Below are 16,543 nucleotides of genomic sequence, written 5' to 3' on the forward strand. Positions count from 1 at the left end.
TTCTCTTGTGTTTTTTGGAAATTCTGTACGGAAGATGTGTACTAGCGCCCCCTACCGTATAACAATGAAAACACGGATTCTAGGAGCACAATTATAGCTAAAATATATTTAGACTTTTTCTAAGTATAAGTCAAGTATACTTAAATGTCATTTTAAGTATATTTCTGAGAAGTACATAAAGCCCATTTCTGAAAAGTACATAAAAAGTAGACTAAAAGTATACTTTCCTATGTTTTAGTTTAAAAGAAGTATACTAATAGTACACTTGAATAAACTTCTTTTTCGTAAGGGTAGCCTAAACAGCTCCAGTAAGACCACTGTACTGAGTGTGGATGATATGGATACTTGGAAGTGAGAGGACATCCGCCATCTAGCTGAATGTAAGAGTGCTTCCCTTCCACTTTGTATTCAGAGCAACATTATTCACAAGAGTGTGAATTTGTGTGTGGATTCATCCTCTGCCTTTCCACATACAAACACAAACCCCATGTGTAGAAAAACATAACCCTCACATTGGAGTTTCCTTCTCTTCTTTAGTTTGACATCGCCCTGTAAATCATCAGGTCTTAAATTTCACTAGCTTTCTGAACAGACACTCTTTATCGTCTTAAATCATGGCTGAAATGACACGATGCTTTGTAGGCATTTTCTTATCTCACCCCAGCCTCCTCCTTTGCACCGTCTGTGTTTTATTTCACTGTTCTGAGCACTCATGCTTGTCAAAATTCCCTATTCACTCCTTGCCAGCCACAAACACTCTCTCTCTCCACTTGCCTAGAGAGGAATAATTCCCTTACACACTAAACAGCATGAATATTTCCCTCAATTTCAATATATTCTGTTATTTTGGGTCTGATTACCATAGACTTTATACAGCAGAAAGATTGTAAATATACATGCTGACTTTCAATTTCCTATTTCCATTTCCACCTCCATTTCTTACCATCTTTGATTATCTCTTTTTTTTCTTCATATTGATTACTCCTGCTGTAATTTGTCTCGGATATTGAAGGGCATAGTCTAAAATTGATGTTTTTGATTTGATGATTGTCAATGGCTGAAGATGACGACTACTATGATGATGATGATGATGATTGTCTCTCACCAGTCTCGTCAGACGCCGGAGGGTGAGTTCCTGCCGTTGGATCAGTGTGAACTGGATGTGGGCTTTGGAACAGGTGCTGACCAACTCTTCCTGGTTTCTCCCCTCACCATCTGCCACGAGATCAATCCCAAGAGCCCTTTCTTCGACCTGTCCCAACGCTCGCTCATGAACGAGCAGTTTGAGATTGTCGTCATCTTGGAGGGCATTGTAGAGACAACGGGTGGGTAGCATTTTTCACTCCATTCTCCATTTCTTTCGGAACATAATCTGGCTTGACACAATTGTTCATTTACAATTTTGCTCACATGCCTTCAGTGATTTTACACAGTAATTTTTTTCTAGATTTCATGTAAAAAAATATCAGTTACACTTTGCAATAAGGTCCATTAGTTAATCTTAGTTAATGCATTTACTAACAATAACTAACAATGAGCAATACATTTGTTAGAGTGTTTATCTTTCTTAACGTAAATTAATAAAACTACTAATAACTGTTCATTGTTAGATCATACTTATGGAAGTACCATCAAAAATTGACTTATATCTTGCAATTCTGACTGTTTTTTTTTTTCTCTCAGAATTTTGACATCTCACAATGCTATTTTCTTGTTTTTGCCACAGAATAAAAAATAAAACAAGGTAATTGTATTTTTTTTCCTCAGAATTCTGAGCTTACATTTAGTAATTCTGTTTTTTTTTTTTTTCACCACAGAATAAAAAAAGGAAATTTTTTATCAAAATTTTTTTCTCAGAAAGAATTAAACTCAGAATTGAGCTATAAAGTCAGAAAAAAAACAGATCATAAATGATGGAAAGAAATGGAGGCAGAAATGGAAATAGGAAGTATGAATGGTAGTCACAACCAAAATAACAGAATATATTCATAAATGATTTAATATAAGTTTTTGCATTGTTAGTTCATGTTAACTAATGTTAACAAATGAAACCTTATTGTAAAGTGTTACCAAATTAACTTAACATTATTCAAAAAAAAAATTTTTCTGACTGTTTTTTTTTTCTCTCAGAATTTTGACATCTCACAATGCTATTTTCTTGTTTTTGCCACAGAATAAAAAATAAAACAAGGTAATTGTAATTTTTTTCCTCAGAATTCTGAGCTTACATTTAGTAATTCTGTTTTTTTTTTCACCACAGAATAAAAAAAGGAATTTTTTTATCAAAATTTTTTTCTCAGAAAGAATTAAACTCAGAATTGAGCTATACAGTCAGAAAAAAAACAGATCATAAATGATGGAAAGAAATGGAGGCAGAAATGGAAATAGGAAGTATGAATGGTAGTCACAACCAAAATAACAGAATATATTCATAAATGATTTAATATAAGTTTTTGCATTGTTAGTTCATGTTAACTAATGTTAACAAATGAAACCTTATTGTAAAGTGTTACCAAATTAACTTAACATTATTCAAAAAAAAAATTTTAAATCCCTAAAAAAAAGAATATTTTAAGATGTCTTTTCATTTTTTTTTGACAAGAATAAAACAAATGTGCCAATGACAGTTACATTTTTTAAAGATGTATTCTCTGAAAACAAGTCATGCCAATTTGCTTCTCAAGTAAATTTATCTTGTTTTAATGACGTTAAGATATTTTACTGGAAAAATGGTTTGTTTGTTTTTTTGGGGGTTTTTTTGCAAGGTGTTCATTTGTCATCATTCATGTTCATTTATCAGATCTAATTGAACATATCACTTTTCTCACACTTTCTTTGTATTTTTTAACCTTGTAAACTGTGATTACATCTCTGTATTCTTCCTCACACCCCTCAGTCCTGGTTTTCTATTGGAATGGATGCAGTAGGTACAGTCAGGTCAGTGGGGGTGATGAGTGGGTTGTAAAAGAGTGTCTTTCTGTACCCGTGCTGTTAGCAGTGCCTTCTGCATAATAGTTTTTTTTTTCCAGTCACATGCTTGTCAGTTTGATGTATGAGCTTCAAACCTTGCTTGAGTTTGATCTGTTCCTTGTGTCTTTTATGCAAGCAGAGTGCGAAGAAGGAAAGTAACTGGAGAAGGCAGGATAGGATTTTCTTTTGAGGATGTGAGAGAAAGAGAAAGCGAGAGCAGTTCTTTTTGCATTCTTTTTCACTGCACAAATAAACAAAAATATAATTAGAACTTCCTTTCCTGTCTACTTCTCACCTTTTCAATCAAATATGATTCTCATTTCAATTTTAGGGGTGTTTTCTAACCATCACTATTACTAGTGGCTATGTTTAGGGTTAGTGATTTGAACAGTCGCCCTAAGTATTAAGCTCTAAGTATTAAACTTTGATGCATAACTCATCTGACACAGTTTCTGCTACAAGAAGGACACCTCAAGTCATTGGAGTGATGCATGCTATGAACTGCATTTTTAAATGATATGATTTATCTAACAAGAAATTAAATAAAAATACCTCATATTATTTTGCTCTGCTGACTTGAGCTAGTAAACGACAGTGTTATTTCGGTAGCATTTCTAATATATTGTTTTTATTTATACTAGTATTTATGAATATGAATAAATTATTAATAATTGGTTTTTATTTATTTTTATTTTATATTTATTAAATTCTTTCCGTTTTATTTATATAGCTTTAATTAGTATTTATTTCAGTTTTAGTAGTTTTAGTAATTTTAGTACTTAAAACTCCTAAACAATATAGAAATATTGCCTTGGCAGCTAACAAGTTTAAGTTTTCCAAAATATATATTTTTTCTTTTATTTCAGCTTTATTTCAATTAAAGAAACACATATTTAATTACATTTCATTTTCATATTGAGAGTAATAAATAAAAGAGGCGATAATAACAATGTATTAACAAGGAAGCGCATCATTGCACTAAATACCCCTCAGCATACCTTGGCAATGCAACTCTCTGGAAACCACCCAGTACACCCTGTATTGTAGCAGTGAGTGTAAGACGACTCCTGTTTTATAATTATTCATATATTTATAATTATTTCTTTTACTTTTTTCACACTTTCTTCATCTAACCTTTCAGAAGAAAACAGGAAATTTAATTCAGCTTCAAGTGTTATTACTTCTTTCATTGTAAACCTCTGATCAAATGGAAACAACTTGCAGAGGGCCTTTAAATTTGAACTCTCGCTTTCTCTGAGAAATGATATGAGATGGAGACAAAGCGAGGAAGGGTATTACATAGCCTCTGTGTCAGCGATGCTCGTTATTACAGGGGTAACAGCAGTGACAACAGCAGACACAAACACACTCAAACGCACACTTATCAAGCGTATCAGTGCACACTAGAGGAAGGCTCCTGGTAAACCATTTATTCATTCACTATTTCATTGAGTAATTAATTTCTTGTCAGGCCAGTAAGAGGTGCAAACTGTCATGTGGTGATTTAAAACAGTTAACCACCCTGCTGATCGAGAGCTGAGGTCTGCCATGTACTCATAAGTGCTTATTGATCCACTGAAGCCCTGGACACAGACAGAAATGTCAAGTTAATCATTTTACACAGTGATACAAGACAAAGCCACAGCTCTGTATCACTTTAAGGGCTTTGCATGAACCTTTACAGCTCACAGAATTTAAAAGTCTCATTTTAATTTGCATCTTCTCTTTGTATGCCCTAATAAGAAACAACAAAGAACGGAATATATGTGCAATTTAGTCAAATAGACTAAACGCATGTGTGTAAGCGGGAAGTATGAGGCTTCTTTTAATCAATACCATAGATCAGACCAAAGGAGACGACCGAGAGACTCTAATTATGTATGCCGACAGAGTATTGCGCAATGAAGAGTCTTACTTGCTTTAAATGAGAGCTTTAAAAGCTACTTTCAGTAGTGCAGTGAACTGCAGTGAAGCCATTGATACGTTCGCAAAACCTCTTCCAGCATAGATCCATCATTTAAGCCTTTAGATGAAGCCATGCCACCCCATTGCTCCCGCTCAGCATGATCACTCCAGCAGCAAAATATGGGATTTTCAGTGTGATTAATGTCACATAAACTGGTTTAATTACTTGGGATGATGTAGTGCCAGCAGAAACACTCTTAGAGAGCGAGTTGTTATGATCTTCATCCTTCATTTTTGTTCATGTTTCATAATAGTTGCTGCTAATTAGTAGGTTATTTAATGATAATAATTTAATCATGAGCAGGCCCACACAGAAGCTCTGCAGACTTTGAACACCTGTCACTGATTAATTTTTACATTTCCCCTGCCTTTGCATATTTGTATATTAAATATTTGGCTAATTTGATGCTTTCAGTTTCAGTCCCAAGGCCAGTTTAACACATTTTACCATGTTTAAATCCATTCTGTAGAAATATGCATATTTTTCCCAAAATCAGCACTAAAACTGCTAAAAGTCTGCAAAAGCCTGGGTCTGATTGTGAATAAATAATAATGTTTAAAATTTAGGCATTTCGGGCAGGGACACCGGCAAAGGACATAAGTATCGCTTTTTATCTCTCCTCTTTCCACTTCTGTTTCAGTTTTTTATATAATCTCACTAATGCTCTGAATATCACTAATGATTCAGGCCAAAAAAAAAAAAAAGTGCTTATGTGATATTGCTTTTAAACAACAGTTCAATAAACAATAAGTTCAAATTGAGTAACTTAGACACAGTATTATTGGTTACTTTGTGAATTTTTTAATCTACTAACTGAAATATTTCCAAACGTTAGAATCCTGTCTCAGAGCAACACACAGTTGCACACTGGTGTTTTGTTCCAGAATGAATCAGTGGCTTTGAACAAGTCATTTGAATGAATGATTCAGTGTCTCACACATATTCACTTTTTTGTTTATGAATAAAATGTCATTTTTAATAATAAAAAAAAAACTGAGTGAATGATTCAATGACTCACTCATGATCACTTGTTCGGTACAGGAATGAATCAGTGTTTTGAATAATTTGGTTGTATAAATGATTCAGTGACTGACTCATAATCACTTGTTTTGTTCAATAATGAATCAGTGTTTAAAACAAATCGTTGCACGAATGATTTAGTAACTCACTCATAATCACTTGTTTTGTTCATAAATGAATACTTTTTTTAACAAATCAGTTGAGTGAATGATTCAATGACTCACTCATGATCACTAACTTTGTTCATGAATGATTCGGTATTTTTTTAATGAGTAAATGATTCAGTGACTCACTCATAATCAGTAGTTTTGTTCAAGCATGAATCAGTGTTTTGAACAAGTCATTCGAGTGTCATACTGTCATTATTATTTAATGACTCACTTATGATCACTTGTTTTGGATCGCAAATCAGTTCAAGGACACATTCATAAAACACACTAAACCACCTACATATCGATGTAACCAGCAAAAACAAAGACACTAAAATGTCCCCACCACTACACAAGACTGACAGTCTCAGCCAATTAAATCGAGCACTGGAACTATTGCATAATATAAGCACAGCCTAAACACTATTCTGTTTGTAATGACACAAATGCTACTTCAGTATGACAGCATACATTTTCCATTTCTCTTTTTATTTACTGGTTTATGCCCATGAAAATAATAATTCCTCTTCTGCAGAAAATGAAAACAACAACAGAAAAACAAAGCATTCTTTAGGAACACCAATTGTTTTGTGATTACTCTATTGATTGTTTTTAATTTTATTGTGGAACAGATTGGATTTTCAGTCTTCCTGGATGGTTTATAAGCGAAAGAGCCCGGCCTGTAAAGCTATGGCTCGGGCTGTGTTTATGACTCACTGAATGGCCCTCTGGCTGAATTATGGTTGCAGAAGTCTTAAAACTTGCATGGCCTTCTCACGCACATTATGTACTGAGAGTCTGTAAATCACATTCTTGGAAGAACAGGGCAGCATAAATCATTCACATGGCCAGGCTAACCTGACAATGAAAGCCTCCTTATCTCTAATACATTTTGACCATAAACCTTTCCTCTCCATTGTAATGCTTATGCTGTTTCTCACAGGTATGACATGTCAAGCTCGTACCTCGTACACAGAAGATGAGGTGTTGTGGGGTCACCGCTTTCTGCCCGTCATGTCTCTGGAAGAGGGCTTCTTTCGGGTGGACTACTCCCAGTTTCACAGCACGTTTGAGGTTCCCACGCCACCCTATAGCGTGAAAGAATATGAGGAGAAATCCTCGCTCCCCTCCCCCCTGGTCACACCGCACCGGGAGCGAGTGTTTTCCATGGACTGCCTGGAAGCAGGTGAGGAAGGGGCACATCCTGGAAGCGCTTCTTGCAAGCTGCCCAGCAAACTTCAGAAAATGAGCTCGTCTGGTAGAGAAGATCTGCAGAGGAAGGTACTACGCTTGAGCTTGCAGCAGTCCGAAAAGGCTTCGAGCACGGGGGACCTTCCTCTTAAACTACAACGCCTCAGCTCCAGCCCTGGACAGGTTGACGGAGAGGCACGATTCCACCTCAAAGCCCTCAAAGTGGGTTTCCAGCCCATGGCCATGTCCACGGGAGACCTCCACCTGAGAAGTCTGCCTCCCACCCCAGCGGCCATCCCCACACACACCCACGGTCCTCCACACACGCCTGGTGGCCGACCAGAGGACAACCTGCCTCCCAAATTAAGGAAGATGAATGCAGATCGCTGACCTAGAAGTGCTTTTGAAACTTTCTCCTAATCTGAGAGCAGTTCACAGTGTTTATGTACAATGAGCATGGACAACTACATCCAGATTAGAGCAAAATTATTGTTTTGCTTGGAACTAAATAAGGACTCTTGTAGAGTAACGGTAACATGTCAAGTATTAACTTTCTGACTGCACAATGAATGATTGCAGTGGCTTGCAGAGACAAATACATTTATACAAAAAAAATGTATAAATGTATTTTTAATTAGTATTTTTGACTTATTTTACAGTAAAGGATCTAAAAATCCTTGAAAAACAAAATATTTATTTAAAAAGTTAAATGCCTAAAGATCCTGGAAACAAAATAAACCAGATAAAAACACTTGAAACGAGATACATTTACATTTAAGACAACACATCATGTACTGTATACACTAAAAGTTTGGTGTCAGTAAGATTTTTTTATTTCTTTTTAAGAAATTAATACTTTTATTCAGCATGGACGCATTAAATTGATTAAAAGTGACGGTGAAGAAAATTATAATGTTACAAAAGTATTCTATTTCAAATAAATGCTGTTCTGTTGAACTTTCTGAATCTGAATCCTAAAAAAATAAGTATTGCGTTATCCACAAAAATACTGAGCAGCACAACTGTTTTCAACATTGATATTAATAAGAAATATTTCTTGTCCAGCAAATTAGCATGCTAGAATAATTTCTGAAGGATCATGGGACACTGAGTAATGACTACTGAAAATTTAGCTTTATTATAATTGGAATAAAATACATTGTTTAATACAAGTATTAAAATCGAAAACTGTTGTAATAACAGCTTTAAATTGTAATGATATTTCACAATATTACTGTTTTTACTGTACAAATAAATGCACCCTTGGTTAACAAAAAGAGCTCCTTTTAAAAAACATAAAATGTTACTGATCCCAAACTTTTGGGGAAAATACACTTTAATTAAAGATACTTTCTTTGAAAACAAGTATGAATATCTTAAGTATTGTTGATTCTCAAGTAAATTTCAATGATTTTTTTTTTCAGATATTTTAGCTGTAAAATTTGAAAAAGTACTGTTTTGCCATGTGAGAACTAGTTGGAGATACATAACTAATAGAAAGCACAAGAGGTAACATTTAATTTGTATTATTATTTTTTGTCATTTGTATTTTTCTTTCTTTCAGCACAGAACTCCAGCTGGAAATACTGTGATTTGTATTCTTTAGTTGTTTACTGGTGACTGTATATGGTCGCCCAGTGTGTCTCACTCACACACTTAGTGATATCACAAATATACACAATTACAATATGTGCATGCCTACTTCTCATCTCTAGCTGTATATCATACAACCCTCTGTTATCCCTAGTCAAAATGAATCAATTCCATTCAGCTGCAGCATGGTGTGTGTTTAGTAGTCTCTCTGGTACAGAAGAATCAAAGATATATAAATATATATATATATATTTAAATATATATACACATCTCTGGTACATACAACTATAGAGTTTAGTATTTAAAAGTATTTTATAAAATGCTCTCATGTGACGTTTTAATATGCACTAAAGGTCATTACATTGCCATTAAAGAGGATGCATTATGTTGAATTAATCATTTCATCCTCAAGTCCAAACAGCTTGTTCATTAATAATGTCTGTAGAATCTTGTACTTTAATTAAAAATTAATGCATTTGTAGAATGTTTAATGACCATTGGATTTTGACACTGGCAAAGAGAGAAATTCTGTAACAAATCATCAAATGGACACAACGCACTTCTTGTGGAGTCATGCATGTCATGAAAACTGATGGAAAATACTTTCCATCAGAAAATGAAATTCATAAATTCAGTCAATGCATTAAACTCTGACAATGCCAGGATGCAATCATTAGGCTGGTAACATATTCATATTCAAGCAGTCTTTCTGTCACCTTGTTTGCTGCGTGGGGTGAACTTTTGATGCCCTAATCATTATCTGTGGTGAGAAAGAAACACATTAAATGCCCATTTTGTCTCAAAATGATCCATTAAGACCTTTCACGGTGATTGGTTGAGAGGATAATCATTGTGGGGTTTACTGGTGATTGAAAGCGTAGTGATTGGTTGGCAGAGTAAGTAATTAGAGAACTCATCAGGTCAAACAGGATTGAATGACTCAAGCAGTTACATCAAAGCACATAAAGATATGAATACACATAATATATATATATTTTTAAAGAATGATCAAGGAAAGAAAAATTGTGTCAAAATAGTAATATTATTAATGGTGAATGAAATGGTGAATGAAAATGAGACATCTTCAAATAAATCTACTTCAAAACACACATCAAGTAGGCTATTCATGATAGTTTGATGCAATGTAAAAAAATAAAAAAATAAAAACATTTATACTTTGTTCAGCAAGGATGTTGATTAAACAACTCTAAAAATGTCAAGTGTTGTTGTTACCATTATTCATGAGCTAAAATACTGCCTAAGCAGTATATCAAAGACTATAGAATGCCTTAAAGAGACTTTGACTGAATACATTTATGTGTGACGCATGCTCATTGATATTTTGCAAATGTTAGAAAAGAAAAGAAAAAAGTCAAGTCAAGAATCAGGAACTAACCCTGCCTTTTCATAAATGGCCATAACATTTAATTAATTTAAATATGTAAGTAAACAAAATAAACAAATTCATACATACATACATACTGTATATACATACATAAAATACTTACCTTGACACACAGTCCTAAGGGTTAGAAACAGGGCCTAAAATTAACACTCGCCAAGTGCCAAATGCGAGTAAAAATCAGCGTTAGCGAGTATATGGCGACTGACACTGTTACATACTTCATTAATAATATACTACTTAGTAAAAAGATGCCATTTAAACATATTTAAAATATACTATCTTTATGTTGTGTGAAATTGTGACTACAAATATGCGATTAATCATGATTAATTACAGACAAATGTGTGATTAATTATTTTTTTAATCGATTGACAGACAGCACTAATGTTTCCGATTTCAATTTAATTTCTAATTTTATAGGTCAACCCAGAAAGAGATCGGGACGGCCCCCACCCCCTTGGCCCCCTTCAAATTTTCAGTTTGATAATTCGGCCCTCAAATGAAGCTAATTATATAGCCCTGCTCTAATCTGGTAACATGAGTGCGGGAAAAAAAATGCACCACATAAGCACTGCAAACTGAGTATGTGTGAAACAGGTGTAACACGATGCTCCGTTTGCTGAACAAGAATCTCAACATTTTTTAGGGGGAAAAAAAAAAATATATAGTCTTTTGATTATTAATTATTATTATTATTTATAATAATAATATTATTAATAATAATTATTATTATTATGAAATATATCATTTACAAACTGTTTTTCTTTTAAGTAGTAAAAAGGTTTTATAGCCGTCTTATATGAGTTCTTATATTTGATAATATATGGACAGGTACAACACCTAGATATTTGTTACTTTAAGCCCCACAAAATATAAGTAAAACCATTTTAATTAATAAATTGAAAACATTATCATCATGGAGAATGGGTTTAAGAGAAAGAAAGAAAGAAAGAAAGAAAGAAAAAGAGTGGTTTCAGCACCATGGACATGGCTCTGTGATGACTGTTTGAATGAAAAGCATGTCCATTTAACACCTCTGCTCTGCAGAAAATAAGCGAGAGAGAAAAGCTGAGAAGGGTTGAAAGGTAAAGATTGAAATACAGGAGGGACAGAGAGAGAGAAAGAGGTCTCCACCGACAGAGCTCAGATGGTGAATGAGTTACAGGTTTCACCGCAAAAGTGACATATTGCAGGGACACAGAGAGCTAAAAGGTGAGAATGAAAGATAGAAGACCAAAGTAAACTGAAAAGTATTGAGAGAAGGTGTGGGGTAAGGTGGCTGCCTATGCCTTTGTATTTTGTATATGTATATACATGTGCCTGTGTATATACAATCAAACATATTTATGGAAATAAATAAAGACAAATCACATGTGTTAGATTATCAAAAAAAAAAAGAAATCACCTACTATACGTGGTAACTGGCCATGCAGGTGCATAAACATTAAAACCTAAATAACTAGAGAGATTCATGTCATGTTATTTAAAATCTTTACACCTTTCATATTAAAACAGGTGCAGAACGTCATTCTTGAGAGACTATCCAGACTACATCATGTTACTCTTTTCATCTTTTCACATCTGAGTTTCAGAAATGACAGTTTTCTCCAGCTCATCTCTCACAGTGTCTAAAAGCTGAGGAGACTAATAACGCTGACAGACTGCTGGTGTAAAAATACCTCTGACATTAAAGTTTCAGAAGAACTTAGAAGGGTGAAGGAAAGGAATAGGACATGAAGATTCAAACTCTCTGAAAGAATTGATGAAGGTGAAGGATTAATCTGGACAGTGAGACAGCAGCGTTCAGCTGTCTCCCAGGAGTAGTTAATAATCAAGACTGGTAATGATTAAGACCTTTCACGCTGCACTCTGGAACATTCAATGCTGATTGGTCAGTCGCGGAATTTGTCAGTCTGATATTTCCTAATATTCATTGTCCATGGCAATACTGACGACAGAGTCAGACACTGTACTGTGTTTTGTCGCTAGACTGATTGTTTAGTACATTGTTGTGGATTTCTTTTCTTAGCTATTCATTATTACAAAACAATATAGGCCTAATTATAACTATTAAAGTAATAGTTCACACAAAACTGAAAAAAAAAATGCTGAAAATGTACTCACTCTGACAAGATAAATGAATTTGCTTCTTCATCTGAGCAGATTTTGAGAAATTTAGCATCACATCACTTGCTCACCAATGTATGGAGATAGAAGTGTTGCATAATTCCAAATAAATAGATTATGATAATAAATAATAAATGTAAAAAAAATAATAAATATTTCTAAATATCTAAAAAAGCCACATATATTTTTTCCTCCCCAAACAATGGCAACTTTGTAATATTTTAAACTCATTTTTGAAAATAGTATTTATAATCCTTTAAACATTGTTAGATCCACATAGCTACATCATTAAACGGCTTGACTGAAAAACTGGGAAAAGCTGTTGGCTGTTGTGTGACGGCAATTTAACCTATTACACTCGTATGTTTATCATGAGGTTGAATCCAGTTATCCGTCAGTTACTTATTGATGCTTTTCTTTCCATCTTGAATAACATGAAGCTTCCATAACGCATCTGTATAGCGTTGTTCCCATAGCCATGATTTAAAGCGCTGTTTATCTGGCATTTTCAAAGGCACGTAAAATATAATGTGGCTTGGCTTGATACATAGTCTAATGGACTAATGAAATTTAAATATCTTTTACTGTAGCAATTTTTATGGCTCTTATGTTTCCTATTTAAGCAAATGCAGATGAATGAAGTTATTTCAGGTCGAGACCGCCTTGACTGTAAAGCAAAACGTGATTGGTTCAAGCAACGTGATTGGTTCTGTTTACTGGACTTTAGTTTAAAGTTAAAATAGTTAAAATGCCAAAATGATGGATTTGTTTCTAACACACAGATTTTTGCTTCACAAGACCTTAGTTATGGACTGGAGTCATGTAAATTACTTGTGGATTATTGTGATGTTTTTTTTTAGCTGTTTGAACTCTCAATCTGATGGCACCCATTCACTGCAGAGGATCCATTGGTGAGCAAGTGATTTAATGTTAAATTTCTCCAAATCTGTTCCAATGATAAGACAGACACATCTACATCTTGGATGGCCTGAGTACATTTTTAAATCAGAGTACTACAACAATGGATGTTGATTCAGGAACATGTTGTACTTGTATGCACATGAATAAATACCAACACAAAGAGTAAACCACCACAGAGCTTATAATAGTACCTAAAACCCATCACAGCAAGAACATACTGCTGCATTCCTCCATCTAATGAGACTCTACAGTCGAGAAGGACAGATTTGCTCATATTTTGTTAGACAGCAGATGCCCTGAGCAGATGCATCATCCACTCTCTGTGTAAAAGACCTACTGAATTTTTAGAACATTCTTAAATGGCTGTAATGGGCACAAATCAGCCTGAGTAGGATTTAAACAACAATCTCCTTATGTGTCGGCTCCAGATTTCACTGGAACATGGCGTACGCTTCTGGCATTCCTCAGTAAAGACATGCATTAGAGCTGCACAGAGTGTAGTTGCACAAGGATCAAATGGACCTGGAGCTTTGTTCAATAAATATAAACTCTGTAACACAGAGTACAGCACACAATGTTCCTTAACTGCAGTATGAAGCTGAATCACCTTTCCACTGAAGCATTTTGTTTGTGTTTATCTCTTTCTTTGCTTTATTGCCTTTCTTTTCTGAATTACTGGTTCTAACAATTGAGCTACTTTATGGTTGGATCCTCATGATGTACAAAAACCAGACAGGTCTCAGTTGGTGGTGTGCTGCAGTGGCTATACTCATGTAGCTATTACCCACTGATCTATATATATATATATATATATATATATATATCAGTGGTGGGCCGTCAGGGCCAGCAAAGCCTTCTCTGGCCTAAACACTATCAGAATCACTGATTTAGTTTTAATATATTTTTCCATGAATGTGTATTAAATTATTTCCAATAGTCTATTCTCTTCATTTCATAGCTTTTCTCTTGGTTGCACTGCTTCCAGCAGTGTATGTTTATATTAGAGCTTTTATCCAATCATATTTCAGCAATCGTGTTGCCAGGGTCAAAGAAATCTGCCTTAAGGCCTTCAGAATTATCAGTGTGGGAAAATGTAGTCTATACTTGTTCTTCATAACCTCTGCAATTCGCTCTGGCATGCTGGATATTAGCTTCTGGGCCAAATCCTGACTGATGGTGATCCATTCTTGCCTTATTAGTTCTCAGAGTTGATCACAATTTGTGGGCTTCTGCTTGTTCACTCGCCTTTTGACGACTGACCACATGTTCTCTATGGGATTGAGATCCAGGGAGTTGCCTGGCCATGAATCCAAAATTTCAATGTAATGATCTTCGAGTCTCTTCTTTATCACTCTTGCTTTGTGACATGGTGCTCCATCATGCTGGAAAATGCACCAACCTGCTGCCATTCCTGAGCAAGCTCTGCACTGCTGGTGACACGATTCAGTAGCTGACTCCTCAGGAGGAGACGGTCCTGGCGCTTGATGGACACTCTGTAACATCCTGAAGACTTCTTCACTGCAGTCGAACCTCTCTTCTTGAAGTTCTTGATGATCCGGTAAATGGTTCTTTCAGGTGCAATATTCTTTGTAGCAATTTCCTTGCATGTGAGGCCATTTTGATGCAAAAGCGATGATGGCTGCACGTGTTTCTTTGAGGTAACCATTGCTAACAAGAACACAATGATTGGAAGCGCTTCTTCCCTCCTTTTATAGCAATCAGTCTGCTCTTACAATCTAATTAGTATGATAGTGATTTCACCTGACTAGTACTCATTCACACTTTCACATGTGCTGCTGATATGATTAGTCAATTAATGTTAGCTGGTCATTTTGTGTCAGGATCAAAAATCTGTGATTTTTTTTTTTTGTGTGTGTGAAAAGTGAAGCTTTTAGCAATTATTTCAAGTGAATCTGATCACTCTACACAATAATCTAAAAACAATGTGAATGAACACCCCAACAGCTTAAGCAGCAAACTTTGCAAAACACAAAATGTATGTCACTGCCAAAACTTTTGGCCATGACAGTATATATAAAATGTTCCAAATAAAATACAAAATAAATAAAATGTATAAATTGTAAGTGTTGCATGTCTAAAATTTACAAAATGTAAATCTTTTTTTTAATTATTGTCTAATGGTGTTACTTTAGTATAATTGAAATACTATTATTGTTTTTATGACGATATAATTTTATATACTATTGTCATGATTTCTCACTGGAGTGCCCATGATCTCCACCAGAGGGCACTCCATCCATGACTTTTACTATTATTCACCCAGGACTCCATTTCCCATAATCCTTTGCTCGGACTCATCAGCACTCACCAATTGTAGTCACCTGTCTCTCATCACCTCATCAGTCACACACTATAAGAATGGCACACACACACTCTCACACTGCTGATGATTGTTAAGCCTATAGTGTTCCCGTGTTCTCCTTGTTCCTTGTTTCCCTACTTTGTTTCTGACCCTGGACTGTTTCCTTGTTTTTAGATTGTTTGCTGCCTGCCCTGACTATTGTCTGTGCATTGGATTACCCTTTTGCCTGTGCCTTGGATATTACTGTTTGCTGGTGTTTTGACCCTGCCTGTCTGACCACGCTTTTAATAAAGGCTTGCTTTTGGATCCTCTACTCCGTTGTCATGCCTCCTACGCTACAGAATCATCAGCCACACCCGGATCCAGCTGCTTTATTCAGTTATCCAGGCCAGCCATGAATCCAGCAGCAAAAGTTATGTGTCTCCGTCAGGTTAAGCGGCTCATTGAAGATTATGTGTCTGACTTTATTGAACTGGCTCACTTAACTTCATTTGAGGTGATGTTTAATGATATTTTTTCGTGGTGGACTATCCAAGCCGCTCAGCTCATGTATGCCATTGTGGCAACCGGACGGGTCTTTAAGGGATTATATCGATCTAGCACTTCAGTTGAGCGGATCTGCATTCACTGTGGGTGTGGTAGAGGAGGACAGCAATATGACCGCCACACCTCAGCCTTCCACTGTCAGGGTTACCTCTCCTGAGTCAAGTCAAGTCACCAGAGATTTTCCTGAGTCAAATCAAGTCACAACTGATCTTTCTGAGTCAAGTCAAGTCACCATGGTTTCAGAGTGTCTTCATAAGATGGCCGTCAGCCCAGAGACTTTTTACAAGATGCCTGCCAGTCTGCAGTTCCAGAGTCTCGTCCCGTCATGGCTG

At 35.4% G+C, this 16,543-nt stretch overlaps 1 protein-coding gene across 1 annotated transcript in view; it reads left to right on the forward strand.

Moving 5' to 3' along the window:
* kcnj19a (potassium inwardly rectifying channel subfamily J member 19a) overlaps window positions 1-7,878 on the forward strand; it is a 24,246-nt gene extending 16,368 nt beyond the window's left edge. Inside the window, exons 2-3 of the mRNA XM_016527603.1 lie at window positions 1,109-1,325; window positions 7,049-7,878. Of these exons, the coding sequence (XP_016383089.1) occupies window positions 1,109-1,325; window positions 7,049-7,686 (855 nt within the window). The 3' untranslated portion in view covers window positions 7,687-7,878. The remainder of the gene's footprint in view (window positions 1-1,108; window positions 1,326-7,048) is intronic.
* The last annotated feature ends 8,665 nt before the right edge of the window (window positions 7,879-16,543 follow it).

This window comes from Sinocyclocheilus rhinocerous, unplaced genomic scaffold, assembly GCF_001515625.1.
Source record: "Sinocyclocheilus rhinocerous isolate Xijiao unplaced genomic scaffold, SAMN03320098_v1.1 scaffold273, whole genome shotgun sequence".
NCBI classification, from domain to species: domain Eukaryota; kingdom Metazoa; phylum Chordata; class Actinopteri; order Cypriniformes; family Cyprinidae; genus Sinocyclocheilus; species Sinocyclocheilus rhinocerous.